This window comes from Aotus nancymaae, unplaced genomic scaffold (assembly GCF_030222135.1).
Source record: "Aotus nancymaae isolate 86718 unplaced genomic scaffold, 86718_ANA_hifiasm-v0.15.2.pri h1tg000028l, whole genome shotgun sequence".
Taxonomy (NCBI): domain Eukaryota; kingdom Metazoa; phylum Chordata; class Mammalia; order Primates; family Aotidae; genus Aotus; species Aotus nancymaae.
In genome coordinates, this window is record NW_026988441.1 from 41371143 (window position 1) to 41392765 (window position 21623).

General features: G+C 59.7%; 1 protein-coding gene across 5 annotated transcripts in view; it reads left to right on the plus strand.

Moving 5' to 3' along the window:
• Positions 1–21360, plus strand: part of SGTA (small glutamine rich tetratricopeptide repeat co-chaperone alpha) — a 30121-nt gene extending 8761 nt beyond the window's left edge. For 2 of the 5 annotated variants that reach the window (XM_012436271.2, XM_012436273.3), the window contains exons 2-12: positions 5131–5270; positions 6839–6945; positions 7305–7389; positions 9406–9505; positions 11507–11611; positions 12571–12709; positions 13428–13490; positions 15202–15239; positions 16947–17036; positions 17218–17338; positions 20183–21360. In XM_012436271.2, the coding sequence (XP_012291694.1) occupies positions 5171–5270; positions 6839–6945; positions 7305–7389; positions 9406–9505; positions 11507–11611; positions 12571–12709; positions 13428–13490; positions 15202–15239; positions 16947–17036; positions 17218–17332 (942 nt within the window). In that variant the 5' untranslated portion in view covers positions 5131–5170 and the 3' untranslated portion in view covers positions 17333–17338; positions 20183–21360. Of the gene's footprint in view, positions 1–4212; positions 4324–5109; positions 5271–6838; positions 6946–7304; positions 7390–9405; positions 9506–11506; positions 11612–12570; positions 12710–13427; positions 13491–15201; positions 15240–16946; positions 17037–17217; positions 17339–20182 lie in introns of those variants that run through there. The other 3 variants (XM_012436274.3, XM_012436272.2, XM_064382121.1) reach the window with 3 other exon arrangements.
• The last annotated feature ends 263 nt before the right edge of the window (positions 21361–21623 follow it).

A 21623-nucleotide genomic window follows, 5' to 3' on the forward strand; every position in this document is an offset into this window, starting at 1 on the left:
GTCTGCCTTCTTTTGCTCCCCACCTTTTTTTTTTAAGTGATTGTTGATGGATGTCGCTTTCCCTGAAAGGCAAACAGAGCTGAGAGCACGCCCAGCGTGTCCGGGGCCGTGCTTGTGCAGTGGTGTGGAGGTCCACTTTGCTGCTGTAATGTGACTCTGACATCAGCCAGTGTCTGAAGCCTGCTGGGCCAATGCCTTGCTTGTCTCCGGCACGTGGTGGGTGATGCGCCCAGGCGGCCTGCACCTTCTCTCCCGGGGGCACTGGCTGTTCACCTCATGTAGAGGTATTTTGGGTGGGACACCTCTGATCTTGAGTGTGGGGGCAGGTCAGGCGGCTGCCGGGTGTGGATCCTGCCGTGCTGTGGCTCCAGTGGCCTCTCACGAACGACTCCATCCCCAGTCCTGCCGCAGAGGTCGTCGCACTGAGGTCGTGAGACGGGGTTGTGGGAAGTGCCTGGTGCACCAACAGCCTCTTTACACCCTCTTCTTCTAGTCTGGCGTCTCTCCCACTGGGAGCTGTGGACGTTGGGGCCGGATCGTTCTCTGGGGAGGAGCCGTCCTGGGCACTCCGGGGCACTGAGAGGTGCCCCGACCTCCACCCACTCCACGTCAGACACCGCCAAGCGTCTCGACACGTCCATTGAGAACCGAGTAAAACAGAATCTAGGAGACGTGCACACACAGTTTCTGCAAAATCGTAGGTCAGTGGGATCCATGGGGACCCTCAGCGTTTGCCTCCTGGAGGAGGCTGGGCACAGTGGGTCATACCAGTGATCTCAGCGCTTTGGGAGGCCAAGGCTGGAGGATCGCTTGAGGCCAGGAGTTTGAGACCAGCCCGGGCAACACGGTGAGATCTCGTCTCCTAAAGAAAGAGGAAGTTCTCTGGGGGCGCCCTCCCCGCTTTGCCAGTGTTCACGCACAGGTATTTTACACAGTTGTGGTTCTGGGTCTGCCGGAAACATAGGAGGTGCTCAGACAGGTCATCCTCGTGGCTGTGATACTTCTGGTGCCCTGCCTCTGAGTCTGTCTCCACGGGGATGGTTGTAGCCGAAGCCCTCTGTGTGTGCGCACACGTGTTAACCTACGTGCCTTGGACCATGAGACATCTGTGCACTTAGTTAAAACGGACATTTGTATAGAAATGATGGGAAGCTTCGATTTCCTATAAAAGAAGCTGCCCCTCTGGCTGCTGGCTCCTGGGACCGAAGCACAGTGAGTGACGCACAGCCGGTCCCTCCCTCTGTGCTCCTCGGCCACCGTCCTTCTGCCTGTGTGTCCTCATGTCCATGTGACCCTGGGCACTCGACCACGCCCCCCTGCGGGCCTCGGTTCATCTGGAGACAGGGCTGGCCTGCTTGTTGGAGTGGTCGGAAGGACGGAGGTGCCTCCTGAGATGCCCGCTCGCCTAGTGTTCGTGTGGGTTTGCTGGGGCCGCCGTGACAGCACCGGAGACCAGGCAGCTGAAACAGAGTTCATCATCCCTCAGCTCTGAGCTCTGGAGGCCAGAAGTCCACGAGCAAGGTGCCGGCGGGCTCGTTCCTCATGAGGACGGGAGGGGGACCTGGTGGCGGCCGGCAGCCCTCGCTGTTCCTGCGTGTAGCCGTCACCCCATCTCCGCCTTCATGTCCACATGGCGTTCTCCCTGTGCGTGCGTCTGCCTTTGTTGTAAGGACGTTAGTTATTACTCTAGGGACCCACTGTGGTCTGGTACGACGCCATCTTAACGAATTCTGTCTGCCAAGATCTTATCTCCAGGTGAGGTCACATTTTGAGGTCCTAGCAGTTAGGACTTCAGTGTATGGACTGGGGGAACACAGTTTGGCTCATCCCAGTATTCAGCCCCTGGAGCCACATGTCAGCGTGGCTGGGCACAGAGCGTCCCTGGGGCCCAGGTGGGGCGTGGGACCTGGCGGCAGACCCTGGCTGCGCTGTTCTCATGCTGCTTGGGCTCAGGAGGAGGAGCCGCGGCCCTCTGGGTGCTGGGTCAGAGATTCCTTGTAGGCGTTTGTGGTTTTAGTCACATTTTGGAGAGCAGATCTGGGCACAAAGCAGAGAAGAATAAGAAATTATCCAGAGGAAGCCAGGCGCGGTGGCTCACGCCTGTGACCCCAGCACTTTGGGAGGCCGAGGCGGGTGGATCATGAGGTCAGGAGTTCGAGACCAGCCTGGCCAAGATGGTGAAACCCTGTCTCTACTAAAAATAAAAAAATTAGCTGGGCGCAGTGGTAGGTGCCTGTAATCGCAGCTACTTGGGAGGCTGAGGCAGGAGAATCGGTTGAATCCAGGAGGCGGAGGTTGTAGTGAACTGAGATCACACAACTGTACTCTAGCCTGGGCGACAGAGCAAGACTGTTTAAAAAAAAAAATTATCCAGAGGCAGCCAGGTCCGGCACTTCCTCGTCCATCCCGAGGCTGGCCGCCTCTCAGCCACGCCCCATCTGACCCAGCCTGAGCTTTTGATGTCAGACCCGTGCTTCTCCTCACGGTGGTTCCCCCGCTCTGGGGACCTTGGGCCTGCCTCTCCCTTGCCTCACCCGTCTGGGTCTGGGCACACAGAGCTCGGCTGAATATAAGGCCGACTACGCACGGGCTGGGCCTGACCCCATGAGGAAGGCCGGTGACACACAGCCCCGCCACCCTGTGTGTCAGCCAGCGAGGGACACAGACGGGGAAGACACAGCTGCTCGGGGACACCAGAGGCCCTGGACGGGAAGTGGCTTCCAGGGAAGGTGGCCGCCTAGCCCCACCAAGGGAACCTCATCTCGAGAACAGAGGACGGGGTTCTGTCCCGTGGCCGGAGAACAGAGAGGATGGGGGCCCCGTCCCGCAGCAGGAGAACAGAGGACGGGGTTCTGTCCCGTGGCCGGAGAACAGAGAGGATGGGGGCCCCGTCCCGCGGCGGGAGAACAGAGAGGATGGGGTCCCATCCCATGGTAAGGGCCTCCCCAAGGGCTGCCCCCGCCACGCCCCAGCACCGCAGCCACACCCTCCATGCCTGCTTCTAGCCTCGGAGCACGTTCTCAACCTCCTCCTAGTAGACCCGCGCAGCGGGCAGCATTTCTGGAACAGCCTCAGCCTGTGTTGGTCTGGGCACTGCGGGTGAGCAGGCGCCTGTCCACGTGCCTGCCTGTGGGGCTGTTTGCACAGCATTGCTCACGCCTGGTCTTACCCCTTCTCACGCACCCCTGACAAGGAGGTGCTGTCGCCATCCCTGGGGGACAGAAGAGGGAACTGAGGCTCAGTGGAGTTCAGCTGCTTCCCCTAGGTCACACTGCCAAAAACAGCCAGCCGAGGTCTGTGCTGCGAGACTCACCTCGAGGAATCGTAAAGGTCACAGCGGACACTGCAGGGCGCCACGCTCTTGGCTGAGAGCGTCGCAGTTACTTCCTCTCCTGACCCCCGACAGCAGCCACCGTGGGCCTCCCCATTTTACAGACGAGGAGGCGGAGGCTCCAACACGCTCAACGACCCGTCCGAGCCCATGAGCTTTGCAGGCCACAATCGGGACCCAGGCCGCCTGGCCTCTCCCTCACAGCCAAGGGCTATGTCCGCTTGCTAGTCCTGTGGCCACAACCCGGCTGGCTTAAAACCACCAAGGTGGATTTCCCTCGCAGCTCCGGAGGCCAGAAGTCCGAGGCGAAGGTGCGGGCCGGGCCGCGCTGCCTCTGAAGGCGGCTCCGTCCTGCGTCTTCCAGCTGCTGGGGGCCGCATGGCCTCAGCCCCTGCGTCTGTCTTCACGTGGCCGTCTCAGTAGCCGTATGCTGTGTTGAGTGTCTGCGTTAGGGCCACCGCAGTGTCCTCGCCTCGACTTGCTTGTCTCTGCAAAGACACAAACAAGGTCCCATTCTCAGGTTCCAGGTGGATGTTACTAGGGGAACAGTGTTCAGCCCAGAGCGCGGCGGCCCCAGCAGTGGCCGCTGCCGCTTCTCAGTGCAGTTTGTTATATCAGAACGTTTAGAGTCACCATGGCCAGCCTTCAGCTGGAAATTGAGGCACAGTGAGGCTGGGCTTGCTGGAGGTGGTGCCGCAAGGCTGCCGGCCAGCCTGCCCCAGGGAAGCTCGCACAGCACGCGGCAGGGCGTCCTGCTCAGTGCCGGGAAGGTCGCTGCGGCTGAAGTCTCTCCAACTTGGCCCAGGCACCCAAGAAACCTGCGTGAAAGGTCTTGTACTAAAAAAAGACCTGTCTGTAGGCAACAGCTCAGCTTCCAGAACAGCCTCTCCCGACGTCATCCTCTGGGCCCTTTAGAGCTCTGGCAGGAACCTGCAGAGACCACAGACATGAGCAGAGCCGCTGTCAGGTCCTGGGAGTGAGGAACAAGACAGGTGTCCAAGGGGGAAGAAGGCGGGCGTCCAGGGGGAACCAGACGGGCGTCCGGGGGAACGAGGCGGGCGTCCAGGGGGAACCAGACGGGCGTCCAGGGGGAACGAGGCGGGAGTCCAAGGCGGAAGGAGGCAGGCGTCCAGGGGGAATGAGGTGGGTGTCCAAGGGGGAACCAGACGGGCGTCCAAGGGGGAATGAAAGGGAACGAGACTGCTCTCCAAGAACTCCTTAGGGGGAGTCCTCTGCAAGTCCCATGAAACAGTGATGTCACAGCAGGCACACCCGGCCCTGCTGGGTGCCTAAGAAAGGCTGACATGCCAGAAAAGAGGTAGATTGAGGAAAGGGGTCATGGCTTTGGCTCAGGACAAGGTCTCTTCCTCTCAGCACTGTGGACATTGGTGCTGCTTCGTTCTCTGGAGCGGAGCTGTCCTGGGCACTGCAGTGTGCTGGGCAGTGTCCCTGACCTCCAGCCACCTCATGCCAGAAGCAGGGGCAAAAGGGACCTCCATAGGGCCTCAGCACCACCCTCAGAGCACTCAGGAGGTCCTGGGAGCTGGGCGGGTTCCTGCTGGCCTCACACTTGCCGGCCTGTGCACGGCCGGGTTGGTGAGCTCCGGGCCTTAGGTCATCATCCGTGAAATGGGCATATTAAGGCCTTTCCACCTCAGCTGTCCTGGAGCTGAGATCAGCCAGCGTCCTTAGAATAGGACCCGGTGAGGTGGGGGTGGGCCTGGGGCGGGGAGTGTGAGGGGCCTGATGAGGGGTTTTCCCGCACCCCCGGCACTCAGGCCCTCCACTTGGACCTGCAGATCCTGAGCACCTCCAGGCGTCACCTTTTCCGGGCTCGAAATGGACAACAAGAAGCGCCTGGCCTACGCCATCATCCAGTTCCTACACGACCAGCTCCGGCACGGGGGCCTCTCGTCTGACGCTCAGGAGAGCCTGGAAGGTATGAGTGTGCCCGCCACCTCCCCCCTCCCTTCCCTGGCAGCAGCTGGCATAGTCGCCTAGTGCAGGCACCTGGTGTGTAGACCGCTGGTCTCCCACCTGGCTTCTTGGGGGAGAAAGCTGAGCCCAGAGAGGGTCAGGGCCTGCCCAGGGCCACACAGCCACAGGAACCAGGGCCAAGCCGAGCCCTCCCGCCCGCCACTGCGTGGTACCACCGTCACTTGCCGCCTTCAGGCTGAGCTGCCTTCCAGTGGCCTTTTTCATCTCCCCATCTTCCACCAAGGTGTGCTTCCGGAATGTTCTCACCACCTGGTGTGTGCATGTCGCTATTGGTCACAGGAAAAAGCTCTCCTAGTGCTGGTCGCACCCTAGAGTCCCAGCCCCATTGGTGTCGCGCCTGGCCTGACGTGGTCTCCTGTCTGGTCTGGCTCCCACTTCTGCGACACCCAGATCTGGAGCTTGGAGGGGAAGGAGGGCCGGGGAGGCACTTTGTGCGGCCGGCAGGCTCCGGCCCAGATCCTCCTTCCCCTCCTCTGCCTCGCTCACCTGTGTCCGGGGCCTGCCAGGCCTCTGTGGCATGGACCCACAGTGACAACTGTAGGGATGTGCCCTGGTCCTGGACACAGCTCTGGGGAGGAAGTAGCTGACCCCTACTACTGAGCTGAGTTAGGACCCCAGGTCCACACGAGGAGGGTGCTGGGGCTCGTGTGGTCAGGCTCAGGGGAGGAGGGTGCCGGGGCTCGGGAGAGGAGGGTGCCAGGGCTCGGGAGAGGAGGGTGCTGGGGCTCGTGTGGTCAGGCTCAGGGGAGGAGGGTGCCGGGGCTCGGGAGAGGAGGGTGCCGGGGCTCGTGTGGTCAGGCTCAGGGGAGGAGGGTGCCGGGGCTCGGGAGAGGAGGGTGCCGGGGCTCGGGAGAGGAGGGTGCCGGGGCTCGTGTGGTCAGGCTCAGGGGAGGAGGGTGCCGGGGCTCGGGAGAGGAGGGTGCCAGGGCTCGTGTGCTCAGGCTCTGGGGGAGGAGGGTGCTGGGGCTTGGTGGGAGGAGGGTGCCAGGGCTTGGTGGGAGGAGGGTGCCAGGGCTCGTGTGGTCGGGCTCCGGGAGAGGGGCCCTGCGGCTGTTTCCTGTCCTGCTCTCCATGGTCCTGACCTGGTACAGACATAGTCACACAGGACTTCTACTGAGGGCTGGCTTCAAGCTCCTGACTCGGGCCGGGCGCCCTTGGAGGTCTGACAGCATTCCAGGCACCTCACCCCCGATGTGGCCCTCCAGGCAGGGCCGAGCCCCCACCATGCCTCAGCTGGGCAGCCCCAGCATTGAGACCCCACGGAGGCCCGAGGTCACCGCCTGGGCCCCGCTCTCAGGCGCACAGGGCTTCTCTATACAGCTCTTCTTTTCGGGAAGGAGGAGGATCCGCTGTCCCAGGCCAGGGCGCAGGCAGCGGCCCCTGCATTCTGGGATCCTTGGGAGTAAGCATACTTGGGGAAGCGTGAGCACCAACCCCACCCTCTGGACCGGAAAATGTAAGCTTAGGGCTGCGTTCAACTTGCGGGCCCACCTCTGTTCCCCCTTCCAGTCGCCATCCAGTGCCTGGAGACTGCGTTTGGAGTGACAGTGGAAGACAGCGACCTCGCGCTCCCTCAGACCCTGCCGGAGATATTTGAAGCAGCCGCCACAGGCAAGGTGAGCCTCTAGGCTTCCCAAGCCACCGCCCCCAAAACGAGAGCAGCAGCAGCAGTGAGCAACGCTGAGGACCCCGGATGCCTGTCGTGCCATCTCCCAGGCACTGCCCACATCCTCTCCTGGGCTGGCGATGAGGCTACAGGAGCCCTCGGCCCTCCTCCCTTCATCGGCGGGGCCTGAGGCACGTGGCACGGTGGTCGCTCGCCCAGGGCCACGTGGCAAGGGGCCAGGAGTCCCCTGCGGAGCCCCTGGGGTGTTCGGGGCTTGGCGGCCCTCTCTGGCATCCCAAGGAGAGCTGAGGCCGGAGGGTGCCAGGTTAGGAGGAAAGGGCAGCAGGCCATCTTTGCCTCCGGGACCAGGAGATGCCGCAGGACCTGAGGAGCCCCGCACGAACCCCACCTTCCGAGGAGGACTCAGCGGAGGCAGAGCGCCTCAAAACCGAAGGTAATGGAGGACCCTCCAACCCACAGGCGCATCGCCCCACCTCGACTCTGGGGCCTGGGACCCTCGCCAAGGCCGGCTGGTCCCTGGGGCCCTGGGAGTTAAGGGGAGTACCCTGATGACCAGCATGCTGGCTGGTGGGAGTGGGGACAGAAGGGGGACTGGTGAGAGCACAGTTGCAGAGAAACTGGACCGTCAGGCACGGCTGGTGGGGATGTGAGTGGAGCGGCTCCCAAAAGTCACCCAGCTTCCATGAGGCCCAGCAGTTCCACCCCTAGACACTAGCTACGTGCCTGAGAGGCACAAATGCTCGCAGCAGCTGTGTTCACAAGAGTCAAAAGCAGAAACAGGCCGAACGCCGCGGTCACACCTATAATCCCAGCACTTTGGGAGGCCGAGGCTGGCGGATCACCTGAGCTCAGAAGTTCAAGACCAGCGTGGCCAACATAGGGAAACCCCGTCTCTACTAAAAATGCAAAAACATTAGCCAGGCGCGGTGGTGGGTACCTGTAATCCCAGCTACTGGGGAGGCGGAGGTTGCAGTGAGCCCAGATCACCCCACTGCACTCCAGTCTGGGCAACAAAAGTGAAACTCTGTCTCAAAATAAATAAATGAAAGCAAAAACAGCTTAAATTGTCTGTCCATGATAAATGGATCAGCACAGCATGTCCCGTCCACACGGTGGAATGTGGGTCAGCCAAGAAGAGGAGCGGGGTTCTGACCCAGGGCCCGGCACAGGGCCGCCACGAGGACGTCACACTCAGGGAGAGACACCAGACACAAAAGGCCATGCTGTGTGTGATCCCGTTCCTGTGAAATGTCCCGGACAGGCGGATCCACAAAGACAGGAAGGGGATGTGTGGGTGCTGGGGTTGGGGGTGGCGACAGCTAACGGGGACAGGGTAGCTTTTTGGGGTGGTGGGAGGTTCTGGAATTTGGTGGTGGTTACGGTTGCACAACATGTTGAATATACTAAAAACCACTCAATTACTGTTTTTCTTTGGAGACAGAGTCTCGCTGTGTTCCCCAGGCTGGAGCACGGTGGCGCAATCTCAGCCCACTGCAACCTCTGCCTCCTGGGTTCAAGCGGTTCTCCTTCCTTAGCCTCCCAGGTAGCTGGGGTTACAGGCGTGCACTGCTACACCTGGCTCGTTTTTGTATTTTTAATAGAGACGGGTTTTCTCTATGTTGGCCAGGCTGTTCCTGAACTCCTGACCTCAGGTGATCCACCCGCCTCAGTCTCTCAAACTCCTGGGATTATAAGTGTGAGCCACTGTGTCTGGCCCTAAATTACTTTTTTTCTTTTTTGAAACAGAGTTTCATTGTTGTCTGCCAGGCTGGAATGTAATGGGACTATCTCGGCTCACCGCAACTTCTGCCTCCAGGGTTCAAGCCATTCTCCTGCCTCAGCCTCCCAAGTAGCTGGGATTACAGGCGTGCACCACCACACCCAGCTAATGTTGTATTTTTAGTAGAGATGGGGTTTCTCCATTTTGGTCAGGCTGGTCTTGAACTCCTGACCTCAGGTGATCCACCAGCCTTGGCCTCCCAAAGTGCTGGGATTACAGGCGTGAGCCACCGCGCCCGGCCACAGCTGGGCTTTTTACAGTCCTACCAGCCACACTTTAGACAGAAGCTGCATTGCCTGTGAAATCAGAAGACATCACATGAGTATTCTAGAACACACGTCTCCACCTGGGCTCTTTCGAAAAAAAATAGCAAGAGACAGTTTGCTCCCTGGGCCGATGAGCCCGCATTAACCCTTCCGTTCCCAGCCGTCGCCATCCAGGCAGTGACAGCCACCATTGCCAGACACAGGCCAGGCCAGGCCCTGCCACCCCCGCCTCCGTCTCCCTTAGTGGGTGCAGAGATGACCACTTGGCGACTAGAGAACCCCCCACAGATGCAGACGCCTCCCAAGCCCAAGTCTGTGTTGAATCCTAGGCGCCCAGAAAAGCTGCGTGTGGCGCCGAGGCCCCTCGGTCTTTGTAAACGCCCTGGGGTTTTTCTCTCTTTAGGAAATGAGCAGATGAAAGTGGAAAACTTCGAAGCGGCTGTGCACTTCTACGGAAAGGCCATCGAGCTCAACCCTGCCAACGCCGTCTATTTCTGCAACAGGTATCAGCTCAGGGCCTGCCTGGGCAGGGGTGGCCTCCCAGGTGCTTAGCAAGGACCGGAGGTGGGAGAGGCCTCTGCACTGTAGATGGGGGTTCACCGGCGGTCCCAGGCCAGGAGCAAGCATCAGGTGGCCAGCAAGGGGGTCAGGGAGAGTCGATGCTGATGTTAAAATCAGGCGGCACGCCCAGCACTCTCAGAGGCCACAGTGGGAGGATCACCCGAGGCCAGGAGTTCAGGACCAGCCTGGACACCATATCAAGACCCCTGTCTCTACAGAAAATGTAAAAAAATTAGTCTGGGGGCCAGGCGTGCTGGCTCACATCTGTAATCCCGGCACTTTGGGAGGCTGAGGCAGGCGGATCACCTGAGGTCAGGAGTTGAAGACCAGCCTGACTAACATGGTGAAACCCTGTCTCTACTAAAAATACAAAAATTAGCCTAGCGTAGTGGCAGGTGCCTGTAATCCCAGCTACTCAGGAGGCTGAGGCAAGAGAATTGCTTGAATCCAGGAGGCAAAGGTTGCAGTGAGCCAAGATCGCACCACTGCACTCCACCCTGAATTACAGAGAGACTCTGTCTCAAAAAGAAAAAAAAAATTAGCTGGGTGTGGTGGCAGACGACTGTAGTCCCAGCCACCTGGGCAGCTGAGGCAGGAGAATCTCTCGAACCCAGAAGGTGGAGGGTGCCGGGAGCCAAGATCACGTCACTGCACTCCAGCCTGGGCAGCAGAGCAAGACCACGTTTCAAAAATAAATAAACATATAAAAACAAAATCAGGGCCAGTCACGGTGGCTCACGCCTGTAATCCCAGCACTTTGGGAAGCTGAGGCGGGTGGATCACGAGGTCAAGCGATCGAGACCATCCTGGCCAACATGATGAAACCCCGTCTCTACTAAAAAATACAAAAATTAGCTGGGCGTGGTGGCGTGCGCCTGTAGTCCCAGCTTCTCAGGAGGCTGGGGCAGGAGAATTGCTTGAACCCGGGAGGTGGAGGTGGCAGTGAGCCAAGATCACGCCACTGCACTCCAGCCTGGCACCTGGCGATGGAGCAAGACTCTGTCTCAAAAAAAAAAACAAAATCAGGTGTCATGGCATTCCACGCAGATGTCAAGTCAGGAACATGATCCAAAATGTGAACAGTTATGTTTTCCTTGAAGTTGCGATCTTGAATCTGTTTTAGGCTTACAGAACAGTTGCAGCGGGCGTGCGGGGTTCCTGGCCGCCTGTCGGGGTGGTCTCCACTTCATGCTTCTCAGTACTTTGAAAAAATCGTAAAGAGAAACAGTAAATACGAAAATGGTGAAATCGATTCAGACGCCATAAGCCAAGAGCTTTGAGCCTTCACATTGGTCTGAGTTCTTTTTTTTGAGACCGAGTTTCGCTCTTGTTGCCCAGTCTGGAGTGCAGTGGTGCAATCTCGGCTCACCGCAACCTCCGCCTCCTGGGTTCAGGCAATTCTCCTGCCTCAGCCTCCCAAGCAGCTGAGATTACAGGCCTGCGCCACCACGCCCAGCTAGTTTTGTATTTTTAGTAAAGACAGGGTTTCTCCATGTTGGTCAGGCTGATCTTGAACTCCCAATTTATGTGATCCACCTGCTTCGGCCTCCCAAAGTGCTGGGATTATAGGCGTGAGCCGCTGCACCCTGCCCTGGTCTGAGTTCTTTTTTTACTGGTATGTCAGTAAATTTGGTGATAAAACTTTGGTGTGCGTTTCCTGCACTCACTGCTCTCGTCTAGCTGTGGGTCGGAACATTTTTTGTAAATAAAATCCAGAGTCACAGTCCCGAGTGGCTGTTGGTGCTCTGAGCCCGCATCTTTCTACGAGCACCTCAGCAGCCACACCTCTCAGCTCTCCGCACCAGCCCCATTTTACAGACTGGGAAACTGAGGCTGCGCCTCCAGGAAGCGGGAGAGAAACGCAGCGCTGAGGCTTCCCTCTGGGGCTGCCCACTGCGCTCAGAGCTGCCGGTGAGGTACCTGCCCTGCCTTTTCTTCCCCAGAGCTGCGGCCTACAGCAAACTCGGTAACTACGCGGGTGCTGTGCAGGACTGCGAGCGGGCCATCTGCATAGACCCGGCCTACAGCAAGGCCTACGGCAGGATGGGGTGAGGGCCGTGAGTGCCGTCCGTGGCCGCGTTTCCAGTCTCTCTCGGGCCCCTCCTCTCCTGCATGCTCCTGCTTCCTCCCGTGTGGCCTTTTCCACACCCGCACTGATTCTCCCACCCCGGTCGGATCAGCTCTGACACTAGCCGTTCGGAGCTAACATGGCCCCTGCAGGCCACGGGCTCGGTCTGACAGACTGCCCCGTGTCAGCTGCCAGCCGGAGATCCCGGGACTCTGGCTTCACCCCGACCAGCTGTGCACTGGGGTTCCCACAGGGCCCGCTCAGGCTCCGTCGCTTGCACGGGCAGCTCGAAGAGCTCAGGGGAGCACCTGGTTTATGATGAAGGACACAGGAGGGGCCTGAGGGCGAGGCAGGAGGGTCCCAGGGCAGGAGCCTGTGCCCCGTGGGTCCGGTGCTGCCCTCCCAGCACGAGGGTGCCTCTGCCTGCTGCTTTGAACGCTCTTGCTCAAAGTCTGTGCGATTGGGTCTCCCGGGAGGCCGGGAGAGGGGCCCTGTCCGCCTGCCTGGTCTCCCCAGGACCCGCCCTGGGCTCTCTAGGGGCCCCCGAGTCACCTCAGTAGTGAAGACTCAGGTGGGTGTCGGGCTGCTTGTGGATGGCGGGAGACACGTCTGTCCCTCAGAGGTTCCAAGTGTGCCTTGTGCCAGGAAGCGGGGCACAGGCCACACCCACGCTTTTCCCGTGACCCCGCGCCTGCCTGCTCCCTCCTCAGCCCCCTCAGGCCTTGAAGTCTTGTGTGGCCCCGTGGGGACACCAGTTCTTGTGCCGCAGGGGTCTTGTGTCTGTCTCCCTCGGTCCCACCCTGGTGCGCTTGAAAGCCAGATTTGCCTCCACCGAGTTGACAGTGTGCAGGGGCTGCTGGGCCGCTGGGGAGGAGGGCCTGGGCGGGGCCTCCCGGAGCAGGGCAGGTGGGAGCAGGCTGTCCCCGGTGCTCTCCCCAGCCTGGCGCTTTCCAGCCTGAACAAGCACGTGGAGGCCGTGGCCTACTATAAGAAGGCCCTAGAGCTGGACCCCGACAACGAGACGTACAAGTCCAACCTCAAGATCGCGGAGCTGAAGCTGCGGGAGGCCCCCAGCCCCGTGAGTGCAGCGGGGTCAAGTGGCCCCAGAATGTAGGGTTGACTGTGGCGGGTGGGGACAGGTCCTCAGGCACACCACCAGCTCTCGGCTTAACCTGGGTGTCGTGAGGGTCCGGGGTCTGTTTCAGTCGGTGGTGAGATGTGCCCGTGGAAGTGACTTGTGAGGAGTGAGTTCGTGCTCCCAGACCCCTGGAAGCAGGAGGCTGGCTGCAGGGCTAGGCAGGAGGTGGGGAGAGGGGCACAGATGGATCCTCGCTGTGGGTTGTGTGGTGAGGCTGGGTGGGCAGGCATAGGGTTGGCCAGTCTGAGCCGTTTCACTGGACCTAGGCCTGGGGGCTGCCCTGGTCGCCTGGTCCCTGGCTGGGGGTGGCTGCAGCAGGTGGATTGTGGCTCTGGGGTGATCGGGGAGGTGCCAGGGGTGTGGGTTCTAGGTCAGTGGGTTTGTATTTCAAAGGTGTGTTCCTGGAGGAGTCGTTTGCTATCTCTGGGAATTGGCCACTCCAGGCCAGCGAGGCCCCAAGGCGTCAAAGCGGCCAAACACAGGAAATAGAGGCATGGGTGGTAGACTGGGCTGGCCCCGCAGTCGGGCTGCGCTGCGTGCTGCCTGCCTCAAAGCAGCCTGTGGCTGCAGGGTTGGTAGAATGTCTGAGCCCCGAGGGGGCTTACTCATCATGGCCCCTGATCCAGGCCCCACTCACCACGGCTGTTCTCACCCCCAGACGGGAGGCGCGGGCAGCTTCGACATCGCCGGCCTGCTGAACAACCCTGGCTTCATGACCATGGTAAGCGCCCGCCCTCCTCCCTGCCCCTTGGTGGCCCTGCCACACCCACTGTGTCACCGCTGCGGGCCAGGGCTTCCCTCTCACTGTACTGCTGGCATCTGAGACCATATGGTTCTTTTCTGTGGGGCTGTCCCAAGCACTCCATGTCAGGAGCACCAGCCCTCAGCTTTGATGATCACAAGTGTCCCCGATGTTGATGTCCCAAGCAAGACCTATCAGTAACGAGCACTGAAAACTGCATGCTGCCTCTCCTGGCTGAATAACCCAGGGAGAGCACATCTCCGCCCCAGTGTGGGTCCCTCCTCACAGTGCAGAGACACTGATCACAGCACAGCCGTGCCTAACTTCCAAGGTTCTGGCGAGGGAACCAGAGCGCCGGGCGCAGGTGCTGCCTCCCGATGCCTGGCACTCATGCCTAGCACTCAAAGGGGTGGCTGTGGCAGAGGGTTCCTTGGCTGGGACCCTCGGAGAGCCACCCCTGCACATGCATGTGGGCCCTGGAGGTCTGTGTGCCCTGGGGCTACACTGCAGGCTCCCACGGCCTTAAGGGGCAGGGACTCGCCTAAGGCTGTTAGGGAGAGAAAAGCCCTCAGACTCACTGGCAGTCAGAAAAACGACCCAGCTGGCCCAGGACCCCTGTACTCACCATGGGATGGAGGGTGAGCGGCCCCAGCCCTTCAAGGGGCCTCTCAGCCTCACCATGGCACAAACTCCTTTTGCCTTCAGACATCTGGGGTTGTCAGAATAAGGCCCACCACTGGGGTTAGTTAATAAAGTTTTATTGGCACACAGCCATGCCCAGTCATACACATAGTGTCGGTGGTGGCTTTCATGATGCCGCAGCAGAGCTGAGTAGTTGGGTCAGGGACCCCATGTCTGGAAAGACTGGGAGTATTTACACACTCCCTTTACACAGAGTTTGCCGCAACTCTGGGCCACCCGCTTTCAACAGGTCCAAAGGAATAAGCCCAAGCGGAAAGTTAATGTGAGAAAGTGCCCAGTACAGTACTGTTCATTTATTTATTTATTTATTCATATTTTTATTTATCATATTTGAGACAGAGTCTCGCTCTGTCACCCAGGCTGGAGTACAGTGGCACAAGGTTGGCTCACGGCAACCTCCACCTCCTGGGTTCAAGCGATTCTCCTGCCTCAGCCTCCTGAGTAGCTGAGATTACAGGCATGCGCCACCACGTCTGCCTTATTTTGTATTTTTAGTAAAGACGGGTTTCAGCATGTTGGTTAGGCTGGTCTCAAGCTCCTGACCTCAAGCGATCTGCCTGCCTCAGCTTCCCAAAGTGCTGGGATTGTAGGCGTGAGCCCCCACGCCCGGCCACACTGCTGCTTACTGATACAGCAGAACTAAAAACCGACCACATATGCTAAAGTAGACAGCCGCTACGATAAAGAGCCAAAACGCATCCGCACAGAGAAACGGCGGCAGCCAGTGACAGACGCTGTGGCGCTGCGACATCGCCCCTAAAGCAAGAGCCCAAAACAGGATGTCAGTAATAGAACGTGAAGGTCACAGCTCGCAGGTCGGCAGACGAAAGTGTGGGAAAAAGGGCAAGAAAGACCCAGTGGCCGGCTCTTACTGTGTGGTCGGCGTGCTGGAGTCCAGAAGGAAGCCCAATTCAGATGCAGAGTCTCTGATGAAAGAGAAAGATGTCCCTGGAGCTTTCTGTCCTGACAAATTTGTTCTTCCCTGCAGGCTTCAAGCCTAATGAACAATCCCCAAATTCAGCAGCTGTAAGTGACAACCATGTTTCTTCGGGTCTTCTTGTGATTAAATGTCTTTTTATTGCGGGGAAATTTACTTGAAACTGACCATTTTAAAGTGTACTTGATGGCCTTAAGGACATTCACACTGTCATGCAACTGTCACCACTGAGCACCAGCACGCCTGCATCGCCTCCGACAGAAGCCCCCTCCCATCAGCCGTCACTCCCAACCCGTCCCATCCCGACACCCACGCGTCCGCTTCCTGTCTCTGTGGCTGGGCCTGTCCTGGACATTTCACAGAAGCGGGATCACACACTGCATGGTCTTTTGTGTCGCGTCTCCCCCTGAGCCTGTGTCCTCAGGGTGCATCTGTGCTGGGGCCTGGGTCGGGGCCTCCTTCCTTTTCATGGCTGAGTAATGATATTCCAGTGTGGCTGGACCACGCTGTGCTGATCCACACATCTATCCGTGGGCGTCAGGGCTGTCTGTACCTCTGCCTGCTGTGGGTGGTGCTGCTCTGAGCGTGGGCGTGCAGGCCTCTGTGTCAGTCCGTTTTCGTTTCTCTTGGGTATAAACCTCTGAGTGCAGTTGCTAGCTCATCAGCTAGCCCCCCAATAAACTCTGTGCTTATTGGGGAACTGCTTGCCCATTTTCATGGTCAAATCTTTTTTTTTTTTTTTTAAGATGGAGTCTCACTCTGTCACCCAGGCTGGAGCGCAGTGGCACGATTTGGCTTGTTGCAATCTCCGCCTCCTGGGATCAAGTGATTCTTCTGTCTCAGCTTCCTGAAGTATCTCGAATTACATGCACCCCCCCACCATGCCCGGCTAATTTTCACATTTTTAGTAGAGACGGGATTTCACTATGTTGGCCAGGATGGTCTCGAACTCCTGACCTCAGGTGATCCTCCTACCTCAGCCTCCCAAAGTGCCAGGATTACAGGTATGAGCCACTTCGCCCAGCCTATGGTCAAATATTTTTTTTTTTTTTGAGACAGAATTTTGCTCGTTTGCCCAGGCTGGAGTGCAATAGCACGATCTCAGCTCACTGCAACCTCCGCCTCCCTGGTTCAAGCGATTCTCCTGCCTCAGCCTCCCGAGTAGCTGGGATTATAAGCATGTGCCACCACACCCAGTTAATTTTGTATTTTTAGTAGAGACGAGGTTTCTCTATATTGGTCAGGCTGGTTTTCAACTTCCTACCTCAGGTGATCCACCCGCCTCGGCCTTCCAAAGTGCAGGGATCACAGGTGTGAGCCACCGTGCCCAGCCCATGGTCACCTCTTAAAGCATAGTTTCCCAGCCACAGCACCGTGGCCATTTGAGCTGGACCAGTCTCTGGGGCAGGGCTGTCCTGGGCACTGCAGGGTGCTGAGCAGCGTCTCTGGCCTCCACTCACTGCATGCCAGGAGCACCCCCTGCCCCAGTCTTGGTGTAACCCAGGCATGGCTGTTGGAAATGTCTGCTGCCATTGCAGGGGTCCTCTGAGGCAGGATCACCGCCGGCTGAGAACCATGGTCTTTAGGCGGAAGAAGGAAGGGCGTTGTGGGAAAGCGGGTGAAACTCACAGGGTGGGTTTGGGCCCAGGAGGCCCGCTGGGTGGTAAGAGAGAGTCCTCTCCTGTGCGAGAAGGTGAAGACCCGAGAGGGAATCTCTCCCAGGCCGCTGCTGAGGGGCTGCAGTGGGGATGGCCGTTGGGCTGTCCTGGCTGCGGGTCACACGCTTTCTCCTGCAGCATGTCCGGCATGATTTCAGGAGGCCACAACCCCCTGGGAACTCCTGGCACCAGCCCCTCGCAGAATGACCTGGCCAGCCTCATCCAGGCGTGAGTGGACCTGCTTCAAGGAGGGAGTGGGCGGCGTCCCCCTGCTCCGGAGGGCCTGGCATCCTCTGGCGAGCAGTCAGACCTGTCTGTGGGGTGGAGGGGTCAAGGGGTCAGATGGCGATGGACGGAGGCAGCGGCAGGCTCCTGGCCCCGGCTGAGCCCTGCGCGCCCTTCCCCACAGCGGTCAGCAGTTTGCCCAGCAGATGCAGCAGCAGAACCCAGAGTTGATAGAGCAGCTCAGGAGCCAGATCCGGAGTCGGACGCCCAGCGCCAGCAACGACGACCAGCAGGAGTGACGCCGCGTGAGTACAGGGGCTGAGGGGCAGGGGGGCGGCCAGCAGGAGTGACGCTGCGTGAGTACAGGGGCCCGAAATGGGGGGCGGCCAGCAGGAGTGACGCCGCGTGAGTACAGGGGCCTGAGATTGGGGGGCGGCCAGCAGGAGTGACGCCGAGTGAGTACAGGGGCCTGAGATTGGGGGGCGGCCAGCAGGAGTGATGCTGTGTGAGTATAGGGGCCCAGGATGGGGGGCGACCAGCAGGAGTGACGCTGCCTGAGTACAGGGGCCCGAAATGGGGGGCGGCCAGCAGGAGTGACGCTGCGTGAGTACAGGGGCCTGAGATTGGGGGGCGGCCAGCAGGAGTGACGCCGAGTGAGTACAGGGACCTGAGATGGGGGGCGGCCAGCAGGAGTGACGCCGCGTGAGTACAGGGGCTGAGGGGCAGGGGGGCGGCCAGCAGGAGTGATGCCGCGTGAGTACAGGGGCCTGAGATTGGGGGGCGGCCAGCAGGAGTGACGCCGCGTGAGTACAGGGGCCTGAGATTGGGGGGCGGCCAGCAGGAGTGACGCCGAGTGAGTACAGGGGCCCGAGATGGGGGGCAGCCAGCAGGAGTGATGCCGCGTGAGTACAGGGGCCTGAGATGGGGGGCGGCCAGCAGGAGTGACGCTGAGTGAGTGCCCTGAGGGGAGGGCGGCCAGCAGGAGTGCTGCCCCGGGACTGTAGAGCCCCCCTGGGCACTAGACGGTGAATCCTGAGCACGTCCAGCTCAGAAGGTTGCCCTGAACCGCTGAGGCAAGTGGGGGCATCTCTGGGCGTTGGACCCCTTTCCAGGTGGCTGCCAACTCCTTCTCCCTCATCCTGTTTCTCATCTGTGGATTGGGTGGAGATGAGGGGGAAGCCACGGCTTCCTGGGAGGGCTGGGGTCTGGGGCCCCTTTCTGGAAGGGCTGGGGTCTGGTGTCTGGCATCCCTCCCAGAAGGTCTAGTGTCTGGGGTCCCTCCCGGAAGGGCTGGGGGCTGGGGTCCCTCCCGGAAGGGCTGGGGGCTGGTGTCTGGTGTCCCTCCCGGAAGGTCTAGTGTCTGGGGTCCCTCCCGGAAGGGCTGGGGGCTGGTGTCTGGTGTCCCTCCCGGAAGGTCTAGTGTCTGCGGTCCCTCCCGGAAGGACTGGGGTCTGGGGTCCCTCCTGGAAGGGCTGGAGTCTGGTGTCTGGGGTCCCTCCCAGAAGGTCTAGTGTCTGGGGTCCCTCCCGGAAGGTCTAGTGTCTGGGGTCCCTCCCGAAAGGGCTGGGGTCTGGTGTCTGGGGTCCCTTCCGGAAGGGCTGGGGTCTGGTGTCTGGGGTCCCTCCCGGAAGGGCTGGGATCTGGTGTCTGGGGTCCCTCCCGGAAGGGCTGGGGTCTGGGGTCTGGCGTCCCCCCTGCAGAAGCTTTTTGTTTCTGCAGTGTTAGGGCTGCCAGCAGGGGGATGGGAACCAGGCTGTCGGGTGTTGGAAAGGACAAGCCTGGCACCTGCCTTTGACTGCACGTCCGAGCGTTCTGCCTACGTTTTATGAGGGGTTTTTTGTCCCTTTCTCACTTTGAGCAGCTGTTACACTTAGAGTTGTTTAAAAATGCACTTGGAGTCACCCATGGGTTCCAGGGGCCCGTGGCTGGCTTAGTTTCCATCCCAGGGTTCCCTGTCCGTCCTGTCCGTCCGCAGCAGACGCCGACTCCCTGGGGCGGATGTCTCCGGGCCTCGCGAGGTGTGTCCATTCTGCTCCAACGTGACCTCTTCATCTTGTCACCGTTGCTGGGGGTGTCCCTCGTGTACACACTCTCATTTTTTTTTTTTTTTTTTGAGATGGAGTTTCGCTCTTGTTACCCAGGCTGGAGTGCAATGGCGCGATCTCGGCTCACCGCAACCTCCACCTCCTGGGTTCAGGCAATTCTCCTGCCTCAGCCTCCCGAGTAGCTGGGATTACAGGCATGCGCCACCATGCCCAGCTAATTTTTTGTATTTTGAGTAGAGATGGGGTTTCACCTTGTTGACCAGGATGGTCTCGATCTCTTGACCTCGTGATCCACCCGCCTCAGCCTCCCAAAGTGCTGGGATTACAGGCGTGAGCCACCGCGCCTGGCCCCACTCTCATTTTTTAAACAATTACTGTAGACAAATTTAAAGGACAAACGTGAAAAAGCAGCAAGAACAACCTTAATCTTTTTTTGTGTGTGACTTTGAGACCATCCTGCTCTGTCACTGCGGTTGGAGGGCAGTGGTACGATCACGTCTCACTGCAGCCTCAACCTCCTGGGCTCAAGTGATCCTCCCACCTCAGCCTCCCCCGTAGCTGGAACTGTAGGAGCACACCGCTGCACCCGGCTGAGTTTTATGTTTTCTGTAGAGGCGGGATCTCACTACACTGCCCAGGCTGGTCTCAACTCCAGGGCTCAAGCCATCCTCCCACCTCAGCCTCCCAAAGTGCCGGGATGACAAGTGTGAGCCCCGCGTTCAGCCCAACCTCAGTCCTTTCACCCAGGGCAACTGACGTTCATATTGTGGCCACCTTTTCTTCCAGTCTTTTCATTTCTTTTTTAAAATAAGTTTTCATTTATTTATTTTTCTTAATAGTTGAGGTGGATTTTTCACCAACATAACCTCATCCCCAAAGTACCACCACACCGCAGACCCTTCTAGATCATGGCGGCATTCTCTGCGCCACCAGCCACACGTGGCCCTGAGTGTCCGGAACGCTTCCGGTGTGGCTGTGGCTCTCACGTTCGTTGAAACAGCCGGCGTGGTCCCTGGCTGAGGGCCTCTCCTCCTGCCTAGAGTGTGTGGTGCGGCCTGGGTCTCCACCTGTGCTCTGACCGCCATCACATCTGTCCCCCTCCAGCCATTCCCGGCGTGACCGCGTCCTTCCCTGGCTGACTGGAAGCCTTCTGGTTGTTTGCCGTTTCCTCCTGTTGGACTGCCTGAGAGGGGAAGAGAGACCTCGGGCCTGCATGTGAAGATGGATTTTCCCTCGGATCTCTGCCTCCTCCACTCCCTTTTTGTAACTCCCTTATAGCCCCCAGACCTTTCTTGAAACAAGAGCCAGCAAGCTGAGCACAGCCCAGCAGCGACCTCCCTCCCAGGCCCCAGACAGCCCATCGCTTGAGTATTTTCTAGAATCCTGGGGTGCTCCCGGCCCCTCTCAGCGAAGCGGCAGCTTCCACGTTCAGCCGCGTGGCGGATCCTGTGGCTTCTGGAGCCTTTTTACAGCCCCGTCCTCTCCCGTGGTGTGTGTGCAGGAACTCTCCCGTCCTGAGAAGCTGCTTTCCGAGTCGACCTCCCGGCCTCCCGGCCTCCCGGGGCCCGTGCCTGCTCGGAAGAGCTCACTGCCAGCTGCGGCCCAGACGCTGCGCCGTGTGTCTTTGCATGAGGAACTCTTTACTGGCAGACATCTAGGAGGCAGCTGCAGCCACCCCACGCCTCCACGGCCAGGAGCCATCCTGGGTGCATAGGACCAGTTTCTGTGACTTTCTCCAGTTGCGCGTGTTGGCAGACACGCGTTCCCGTCCGCCCACCCTCATTTTCCAGTCCTCGCGACTGAGAGCCACGAGTGTCATCATGACCTTCTGTCCCGGCCGCCTTAGCCGCGGGCACAGGGAAGGCAGCTGGGCCATTTCTGTCTGTGTCCCATCCTGCTGTCCTCCCGTCCTGGGCGTTTCACAGGCCCAGGGCCCTCTGGGAAGCTCACCCCTCCAGTTCCAGGTTGAGGCCATGAGGCACCTCTGGTGCCACCCGCCTTGGCCCTAAAACAGCCACCAGGAGAGCAGCCGAGAGCCAGACAGCGGGGGGCCTGCCTCGGCTCCTGGGGCCTGCGGTCCCGGCAGCAGGGTTGGCAGTCAGAGCATCCTGGGGCTCCCTGGGTCTTGGCCGTCTGCGAGGTAGGCGCAGTACCGTGTGTCGTAGGTAACAGTAGGAACGGGACCCCTGTGGCCCTGCAGCCCCTCACGGTGGTCAGGTGTGTGCCGAGCCCATCCGGGTGCAGGGCGTGACGTGTGGGGAATAAATAGGCATTGTGACATCTGTCCGTCTCCACGTTGACCTTGGCGCCACCTGTCCCCTGCAACCCCAGACTTCGAGAAAACCCCGGAAGCGGACTTTGCAAATCAGCTGGGCTGGTTGTAAGTGAATCCCCTCGATGCCTGGCGCCGCACTTCCTGGGTCACCAGTCCCAGGAGGTTCCACACTGCCATCCTCTACTCCCCTCCTCCTTCCCTCGGCCTCCGCCACCAGCTGCATCCCGGTGCAGAGGGTCCCTCCTGGCCAGGTGAGATGCGTCGGTCCTC